We start from the raw sequence: 10184 nt of genomic DNA, 5'->3' as shown, positions 1-10184 counted from the left end.
GGATAGTGTTGTGCCTTCCCCCCCCCCCCGAAACCTCTAGGATAGTGTTGTGCCTCCCCCCCCCCCGAAACCTCTAGGATAGTGTTGTGCCTTTCCCTAAACAACACCCCTAGGATGTGCCCCCCCCCAACACCCCCCAACACCCCTAGGTGCCCCCCCTGACACCTCTAGGACTGCTCTGTCTCTGGCAGTGGGTAATAAGGATGACGACGCCTCTCGGAAACGCGTCGAATCGGCCGACGCCAAAAGGTTCAGTGAACAGATGGGCGTCCGACTGTTTGAGAGCAGCGCCAAGGAGAACCGCAACGTGGAGGAGGTGTGTCACTGTGTGTGTGTGTCACTGTGTGTGTGTGTCACTGTGTGTGTGTGTGTCACTGTGTGTGTGTGTGTGTGTGTGTGTGTGTGTGTGTGTGTGTGTGTGTGTGTGTGTGTGTGTGTGTGTGTGTGTCACTGTGTGTGTGTGTGTGTGTGTCACTGTGTGTGTGTGTGTGTGTGTGTCACTGTGTGTGTGTGTGTGTGTGTGTGTGTGTGTGTGTGTGTGTGTGTGTGTGTGTGTGTCTGTGTGTGTGTGTGTGTCACTGTGTGTGTGTGTGTGCCACTGGCAGTGGGTAATAAGGATGACGACGCCTCTCGGAAACGCGTCGAATCGGCCGACGCCAAAAGGTTCAGTGAACAGATGGGCGTCCGACTGTTTGAGAGCAGCGCCAAGGAGAACCGCAACGTGGAGGAGGTGTGTCACTGTGTGTGTGTGTCACTGTGTGTGTGTGTCACTGTGTGTGTGTGTGTCACTGTGTGTGTGTGTGTGTGTGTGTGTGTGTGTGTCACTGTGTGTGTGTGTGTGTGTGTGTGTGTCACTGTGTGTGTGTGTGTCACTGTGTGTGTGTGTGTGTGTGTGTCACTGTGTGTGTGTGTGTGTGTGTGTGTGTGTGTGTGTGTGTGTGTGTGTGTGTGTGTGTGTGTGTGTGTGTGTGTGTGTGTGTGTGTCACTGTGTGTGTGTGTGTGTGTCACTGTGTGTGTGTGTCACTGTGTGTGTGTGTGTGTGTGTGTGTGTGTGTGTCACTGTGTGTGTGTGTCACTGTGTGTGTGTGTGTGTCACTGTGTGTGTGTGTGTCACTGTGTGTGTGTGTGTCACTGTGTGTGTGTGTGTCACTGTGTGTGTGTGTGTCACTGTGTGTGTGTGTGTGTGTCACTGTGTGTGTGTGTGTGTGTCACTGTGTGTGTGTGTGTGTGTATCACTGTGTGTGTGTGTGTGTGTGTGTGTCACTGTGTGTGTGTGTGTGTGTGTGTGTGTGTGTGTGTCACTGTGTGTGTGTGTGTGTGTGTGTGTGTCACTGTGTGTGTGTGTGTCACTGTGTGTGTGTGTGTGTGTGTGTGTGTGTGTGTGTGTGTGTCACTGTGTGTGTGTCACTGTGTGTGTGTGTGTGTGTGTGTGTGTGTGTGTCACTGTGTGTGTGTGTGTGTCACTGTGTGTGTGTGTGTGTCACTGTGTGTGTGTGTGTGTGTGTGTGTGTCACTGTGTGTGTGTGTGTCACTGTGTGTGTGTGTGTGTCACTGTGTGTGTGTGTGTGTGTGTGTGTGTGTGTGTGTCACTGTGTGTGTGTGTGTGTGTCACTGTGTGTGTGTGTGTGTCACTGTGTGTGTGTGTGTGTCACTGTGTGTGTGTGTGTGTGTGTCACTGTGTGTGTCACTGTGTGTGTGTGTGTCACTGTGTGTGTGTGTGTGTGTGTGTCACTGTGTGTCTCTGTGTGTTACTGTGTGTGTCTCTGTGTGTTACTGTGTGTGTCACTGTGTGTGTCACTGTGTGTGTGTGTGTCACTGTGTTTGTCTGTCTGTCTGTCAGTGTGTCTGTCTGTTTGTCAGTGTGTGTGTGACTGTCACTGTGTGTGTGTGTGTGTGTGACTGTCACTGTGTGTGTGTGTGTGTGTGACTGTCACTGTGTGTGTGTGTGTGACTGTCACTGTGTGTGTGTGTGTGTGACTGTCACTGTGTGTGTGTGTGTGTGTGTGTGTGTGTGTGTGTGTGTGTGTGTGTGTGTGTGTGTGTGTGTGTGTGTGTGTGTGTGTGTGTGTGACTGTCACTGTGTGTGTGTGTGTGTGACTGTCACTGTCACTGTGTGTGTGTGTGTGTGTGTGTGTCACTGTGTGTGTGTGTGTGTGTGTGTGTGTCACTGTGTGTGTGTGTGTGTGTGTATCACTGTGTGTGTGTGTGTGTGTGTGTGTGTGTCACTGTGTGTGTGTGTGTGTCACTGTGTGTGTGTGTGTCACTGTGTGTGTCACTGTGTGTGTCACTGTGTGTGTCACTGTGTGTGTCACTGTGTGTGTCACTGTGTGTGTCACTGTGTGTGTCACTGTGTCAGTGTGTCTGTCAGTGTGTCTGTCAGTGTGTCTGTCACTGTGTCTGTCAGTGTGTCTGTCACTGTGTCTGTCAGTGTGTCTGTCAGTGTGTCTGTCAGTGTGTCTGTCAGTGTGTCTGTCAGTGTGTCTGTCTGTGTGTCTGTCTGTCTGTGTGTCTGTCTGTGTGTCTGTCTGTGTGTCTGTGTGTCTGTGTGTCTGTGTGTCTGTGTGTCTGTGTGTCTGTGTGTCTGTGTGTCTGTGTGTCTGTGTGTCTGTGTGTCTGTGTGTCTGTGTGTCTGTGTGTCTGTCTGTCTGTCTGTGTGTCTGTCTGTCTGTCTCTGTGTGTGTGTATGACTGTCTGTCTCTGTGTGTGTGTATGACTGTCTGTCTCTGTGTGTGTGTATGACTGTCACTGTGTGTGTGTATGACTGTCACTGTGTGTGTGTATGACTGTCACTGTGTGTGTGTATGACTGTCTGTCTCTGTGTGTGTGTATGACTGTCACTGTGTGTGTGTATGACTGTCACTGTGTGTGTGTATGACTGTCACTGTGTGTGTGTATGACTGTCACTGTGTGTGTGTGTGTGTGTGTGTGTGACTGTCACTGTGTGTGTGTGTGTGTGACTGTCACTGTGTGTGTGTCACTGTCACTGTGTGTGTGTGTGTGTGTGTGTGTGTCACTGTCACTGTGTGTGTGTGTGTGTGTGTCACTGTCACTGTGTGTGTGTGTGTGTGTGTCACTGTGTGTGTGTGTGTGTGTCACTGTGTGTGTGTGTGTGTGTGCGTGTCACTGTGTGTGTGTGTGTGTGTGTGCGTGTCACTGTGTGTGTGTGTGTGTGTGTGTGCGTGTCACTGTGTGTGCGTGTGTGTGTGCGTGTCACTGTGTGTGCGTGTCTGTGACGGGAGCTTTGTGACAGGCTGTATTGTAACACACATAAATATATAAAAGATAATATATTTTTATAACTGGGTCTGAACTGGGACGAGACTTAGATATGATCAAATATAATTTATTCCTTGATAAAGGTGAACACACAAAATATACAAATAACAGGCAAAATATAGACACTTAATTAAAATGGAAATGATGAAGCAGTCATATCTGGACTGGCAGTTCATACAGCACTCTTCATAGTCATCAAGACACCAAAGACATGAAAGACCTCTGGCATGAAGACATTGCATAGCGTTTCTCTCAGCAATCAAGATGGTATAGAACAGACCGAACAAAGGAATATAGGGAACAGCAGTTTATATATCTTTTGTCCCTCTATTCTTAACCTTAAGTACAGGAGATTGGGTTTCAATTACCTCCAGCCACTCACTAACCTGGGAACACAATTTGATACCTGCCCCCCTGCTAGTTGGCACATGCGCAGTAGCACTCTGGAGTCTCATTTCTGTAACCCCACATTTGCATCAGGAATGCCAGCCAGTCTACCCCACGGAATATCTGGCAGGAAACCCTTTGTTGAAAGGTGTGAAATGAAACACTTGAAGGCTGCTCTGGTTTGAGTAATCTCCACCCTCATACAAACAGCGGAGGTGACAAAAGCCTTTGAAACATACTCAAGTCCTAGACATTGGGTCGCCTTTCTGGCCATATGCTACCCTGGTATGCAAAGGAATTTCCTCTGGGTTTTACCCATACCTTGAAACATAGTATGATAGATAAAACATAAACATATCAAAATATCCGGTTCCGTTGGGTCCAGCAGGTCCAAACCTCCCAGTTCTCAATGCCGGAATTGGGACACCCTATGGTCCAATTTGCGACTTGCTACGACCTTTGGGACCGGAGATACACAAATACACTTAAAACCGTTTTACATTTTAATACACAAATCTCCGCTGTAAATTAAATCACGGTTTTTCACAAAATCCCCATTGAAAACAACGGGCTTCGTCGCCATAGACTTTCAATGGCAAACCGCCGCCGTTGGCGGCTATGGGAATCCCCGCCATAGACTTTCAATGGGGCGTCAATGGGAGATTTCCGCCGTAGCCGGTCAATGGGGTTTGGCCGCCATTGGAGTCTATGGGAAAAGTCCCAAACTTTCAAGGGGGTCCATACTCCGTCGGGTTGGTCCAGGAGGGTCAAGGATGGTTCTGCAGCGATGCCGGAGCAGTGGCTACAGATACCCCAAACCCCGATCCTCTGGGCCCTCCGGAACCGGAGCTATGGATTACCAAATTTCAGCTTTTGACACTTAGCCGTTTTCCTGAGCTGTTTCTGCCGCCGCCATTGGAACCTATGGCGCGGCCCGCTCTTCTCGGTTCGACCCTTATCTGGGGTCCAGGATACGGGGACCCGGTTGTGGTCGAGTGGGGGGAGGTCTAGGAACTAGGGACAGAAGAATTTTATTCCTAGGGACCCTAGAACTGTTTATTCCCACGCCACTTGTCGTTGAACTTGACTTGTAAGTGATCAAAGCTCTCCTATTGAAAAGGTATCCGCTTTGCGGTTAAGCGGTTTGGACGGCAGCCAACTTGTTCCTGGAAAGCTCTCTCGAGGATTTCTCCATTGAAGTCAATGAGCCCATTGACTTTCAATGGGAAACCGCCGCTCTCCCTCTCGGACGCCATCTGCTGGTCTTCTCAGGAAACAGGACTCAACAGCAAGATTCGCCATTGAAACACATGGAGTCCCAATGGCGACCTATGGACCCTGCAAAATGGTGCCTGAAAAGGCGGGAAAATTAAACAAAGGGCTATAATCACTAAACCACTATTAACCCTTGTGCTCCCGGATGGATCCTAGTGTGTGTGTGATACAGACACTGACATAACAATAAAACAGGGGAACAGTGGAATATACATTTTCAGGTTATGACAAGGGTTAAATCACATTTCTGGGCCTCATCCCAGTTAACCCCTTGTCCCCCTGGTGAGGTTAGGGGGTGGCCAATTGGGGTGTAACCCCATTAATCCCAGGCCAAATCCTCCCCATCGTCACATGTCCCCTGCTCAATGGGTGCCTGGTGCCCCAGCTGCCTCCCCTGGCACAGGGACACCACTGGCGCCCTTGAAGCACTCAATAAGTCCTGAGGGGTTGGCCTGGCAAAATTGTCCTCCGGCATTGTCCAGTACATTGTCCTGGCCACAGTGGATTGTAAAGTCTAGATCCTGCGGAGCAGGGCTCCACCGTGGCCGCCGGGCGTTCTCCATTGCCTCCCTCTGCCCCCCACCCAGTGCCTGGTGAACCAAGTCCATGGTGAAGGGGCCCCGTTGCAGACCAGGCTGCACACTGCCCAGAGACTGGCATGTCTCTGCATCTGTAGGAGACCAGCTATCCAGCACAGACCGTCGCTTTCCTGTCAACCAAGTCTGGGAAAGAGCTGTCACTATCCTGTAGGGACCCTACCTGCTCTGGCCCTGTGCCCACCTGTAGCTGCTCTGCTATACTCCTGACTCTCCTCCCTGGCTGCCTATCTACCCACAGCCCCTCCTCTGGGAACCCTGGGGAATCTGTCAGGGGGGTCACTCCTGGCCGGTCAGAACAAGGGGCCTCCTGCCTACCTAGCCCCTCCCTAGCTTCTGCCAGCTGCCTAACACCCCACTGACCTATCTCCCCCTGCTCCACGGTGCCTCCCTGCCTAGCCTCCCCTAGGCCCAGCACCTCAGCCTGCTGCTTACCTCCCTGCAGCCCACCTGCACTCCTCTCTCCCCTGGGCAATCCTAACCCAGACACTGGAACTACCTGAGTGCACCTACCTCCCTGACCTTGTCTCCCCCTTACCAGGGATGAGCTCAGGGGCATCTCTCCAGATGCAACCGCCTTAGCTTTTGGCTGGCAGGTATCTCTGGGGTGGCACAAGCCTGCCACTGCCCCGGATACCCCCAGCCCATAGCCAGGCTGCAACAGGGGGTTGCTGATCTGAAACACCCCCTGAGGCTCGGCCAGGGTAATGGGAAACTCTAGCTGCACTACCTGCTGCTGTCCCTCCCCGGCTACCACTAGCCCTCCTTCTCCCACTGAGATCTGATGCTGGCTACCTACCTGCAGCCTCCCCTCACTCCGCTTCTCCCTAGCTAATCCTAGCCTGGATCCTAGGGACACCTGAGTGAGGCCATCTCCCTGACACTGTCTCCCCATTACCGGGGATGAGCTCAGGGTTGCTGGTGCAGATGCACCCACCTTAGCTTCTGGCCGGCAGGTAATCTGGGGGTGGTCTAACTTTGCCACTACCCCTGGTACCTCCAGCCCATAGCAAGGCTGCAACAGTGGGGCTCTTAACCGAGAGTCCCCTTGCTGCTCCGCCAGGGTAATGGGGAAGTCTAGCTGCCCTACAAGCTGCCCTTCCTCCCCCTCCCCCTCCCCTGGTGCCCCTATCTCCTGCCACCCCCCAGTCACCCGTATAGTGAAACAACAGGGTACAGTCATAGGGAAAAATAAGTCAGGGTCAGTCTGTGACTTGGTCTGGCTTACCTCGCTGGTCCCCGCAGAGACCGCCGCCTTCGTTGGTCCCAATTGCAGGGAGACTGGAGTGGCCGCCACCGGCATCATCTGGGCCGGGAAGCAATGGGTCGCCGCCGCAGCAGCGCCCGGGGTTGGCACAGGGGGAACGATGCAGGACCGGGGTCCCAGGTCTTTGTGGAGAAACACAGCTCCATGCAAACCAGGTAACAAAACCCCCTCCCGCAATCCCTGTCCCTCCCCCCACTCAGAAAGGGCTCCGGCACTTTGCCAGAATCGCGGCTCTTCTGCCGCCGCCACCATGGGCGAGCCCCGGGTAGCTGCCGCAGCAGTACCTGGCTTTGATGCTGTGTCGCCGGCGTGGATTGTGGGGCTCTGGTCATCGCTGGGAATCGCTGATTCCGCCAAACAATGTGAAACACCCACCTCCCGCACACCCCAACCCTCCCCCCAAATAAAATTGCCGCTGGCAGGATGCCGGAGTGGCAGCTTCTCCGCCGCCGCCGCTGGTTCTCCGCCGGGATCAGGTGGATGGCCGCTGCTCTCCGCCACTGTTGCTGCTGCAGCCCGTCCAGGTTCTCCAGGAGACGTCCCAAGGAGGGTTGTCGCCCCTGCTGGGCGGGAGCCATCAGAGGATGCCGCTAACTGGGTCATCTTTTCCGCAGCTCGTGAGCGCTGGCCCTGAGGGGATTCTTCGCCCGACCACGCACGGTCAGGGCACCGGGCATTACTGTGGCCCATTTGTTGGCAGTGCCGCAGCGACTGCCGGTGCTTCTCCGCCACCGGTGGACTAACCCCAGCAAGGGGCAATGGAGTCCAGAGCGGAGTTGCTGGAGCGCCGGGCTCATTCCAGGGCTTCTCCGCCGCCGGTGGACTAACCCCAGCCAGGGGCAACGGAGTCCAGAGCGGAGTTGCTTGAGCGCCGGGCTCTGGGAGGGGATAAGCGGGTCGGTGTGGTACCGACGCCAGGAACTGGGTCCACTTCGCCGGGAACTACGTCTTGCCCAACGCACACACAAGTGCTAGCTCTTTCAGGGAAAATGGACGGGCCACCGCAACGGCCGTTACCTCTCCTGGTGCAAGACTGCTGTGGTCTCCGAGACCACCCGCTCCCTCCACAAGTCTCTGCCGTCCCGGAGCTGGGTCCCTTCCCTGCTCTCCGGGCGGTTTGATGGTTACAGCAGCTGCAGCTGTGGATCTTTGCTCAGCCTGCCGGGTTTCATGCTCACCGATTGCTGTCTCTCTCTCAGCCTTGCTGGCTGCTGGTCCCCGCGCCGACTTGATGCACTCCTCCGGTCTTGGTGCCCGGCTCCAGTCAGACGGATGGCCGGCACTTTGGTTCTGGAGGCAATGCTTCTCACAAGTAGGGGAACAGTGAGGAGGTGCCATATCTTGTGTTATATGTTGTACACTGTGTGTTCAATATCTTTGGTCCCAGGAACTCGCAATTACCATCGAGTTCCCACTATATTACAGTATCCCGTAGAACACTAGTAATACAGGTCCAGTTCAATCCCACCGCTGCCACCAGTTAATATACAAGCCTGTGACGGGAGCTTTGTGACAGGCTGTATAGTTACACACATAAATATATAAAAGATAATATATATTTATAACTGGGTCTGAACTGGGACGAGACTTAGATATGATAAAATATAATTTATTCCTTGATAAAGGTGAACACACAATAATGTACAAATAACAGGCAAAATATAGACACTTACTTAAAATGGAAATGATGAAGCAGTCATATCTGGACTGGCAGTTCATACAGCACTCTTCATAGTCATCAAGACACCAAAGACATGAAAGACCTCTAGCAGGAAGACAGTGCATAGCGTTTCTCTCAGCAAACAAGATGGTATAGAACAGACCGAACAAAGGATAAAGGGTTGACCACAGATTATATACCTTTTGTGGTCCTATCCTTAACCTTAACCTTAAGTACTGGTGATTGGTTTTCAATTACCTCCAGCCACTCACTAACATGGGAACACATTTTGATCCATGCCCCCCTGCTAGTTGGTACATGCGCAGTAGCACTCTGGGGTCTCATTTCTGTAACCCCACATTTGCATCAGGAATGCCAGCCAGTCTACCCCACGGAATATCTGGCAGGAAACCCTTTGTTGAAAGGTGTGAAATGAAACACTTGAAGGCTGCTCTGGTTTGAGTAATCTCCACCCTCATACAAACAGTGGAGGTGACAAAAGCCTTTGAAACATACTCAAGTCCTAGACATTGGGTCGCCTTTCTGGCCATATGCTACCCTGGTATGCAAAGGAATATCCTCTGGGTTTTACCCATACCTTGAAACATAGTATGATAGATAAAACATAAACATATCAAAATATCCGGTTCCGTTACGTCCAGCAGGTCCAAACTTCCCAGTTTTCAATGCCGGAACTGGGACACCCTATGGTCCAATTTGCGACTTGCTACGACCTTCTGGACCGGAGATACACAAATACACTTAAAACCGTTTTACATTTTAATACACAAATCTCCGCTGTAAATTAAATCACGGTTTTTCACTAAATCCCCATTGAAAACAACGGGCTTCGCCGCCATAGACTTTCAATGGCAAACCGCCGCCGTTGGCGGCTATGGGAATCCCCGCCATAGACTTTCAACGGGGCAACGCCACCGTTGAAGTCAATGGGAGTTTTCCGCCGTAGCCGGGTTTGGCCGCCATTGGAGTCTATGGGAAAAGTCCCGAACTTTCAAAGGGGTCCATACTCCGTCGGGTTGGTCCAGGAGGGTCAAGGATGGTTCTGCAGCGATGCCGGAGCAGTGGCTACAGATACCCCAAACCCCGATCCTCTGGACCCTCCGGAACCGGAGCTATGGATTACCAAATTTCAGCTTTTGACACTTAGCCGTTTTCCTGAGCTGTTTCTGCCGCCGCCATTGGAACCTATGGCGCGGCCCGCTCTTCTCGGTTCGACCCTTATCGGGGGTCCAGGATACGGGGACCCGGTTGTGGTCGAGTGGGGGGAGGACTAGGAACTAGGGACAGAAAGATTTTTATTCCTAGGGGCCCTAGAACTGTTTATTCCCACGCCACTTGTCGTTGAACTTGACTTGTAAGTGATCAAAGCTCTCCTATTGAAAAGGTATCCGCTTTGCGGTTAAGCGGTTTGGACGGCAGCCAACTTGTTCCTGGAAAGCTCCTTCGATGATTTCCATTGAAGTCAATGAGCCCATTGACTTTCAATGGGAAACTGCCGCTCTCCCTCTCGGACGCCATCTGCTGGTCTTCTCAGGAAACAGGACCCAAACAGCAAGATTCGCCATTGAAACACATGGAGCATCAATGGCGGCCTATGTATGTATGTACTGTGTGTGTGTGTGTGTGTGTGTGTGTGTGTATGTACAGTCTGTGTGTGTGTGTGTGTGTGTGTGTGTGTGTACAGTCTGTGTGTGTGTACAG

The 10184-nt window shown here is 52.3% G+C and overlaps 1 protein-coding gene across 1 annotated transcript in view; it reads left to right on the top strand.

Moving 5' to 3' along the window:
- The first annotated feature begins 262 nt into the window (after positions 1 to 262).
- LOC142486297 (ras-related protein Rab-35-like) overlaps positions 263 to 10184 on the top strand; it is a 14001-nt gene continuing 4079 nt past the window's right edge. The window contains exons 1-2 of the mRNA XM_075584923.1: positions 263 to 326; positions 606 to 730. Coding sequence (XP_075441038.1) covers positions 263 to 326; positions 606 to 730 — 189 coding nt within the window. The remainder of the gene's footprint in view (positions 327 to 605; positions 731 to 10184) is intronic.

This window comes from Ascaphus truei, unplaced genomic scaffold, assembly GCF_040206685.1.
Source record: "Ascaphus truei isolate aAscTru1 unplaced genomic scaffold, aAscTru1.hap1 HAP1_SCAFFOLD_808, whole genome shotgun sequence".
NCBI classification, from domain to species: Eukaryota; Metazoa; Chordata; class Amphibia; order Anura; family Ascaphidae; genus Ascaphus; species Ascaphus truei.
Note: the sequence above shows the minus strand (reverse complement) of the source record. Positions and strands in the feature narration are given on the sequence as shown.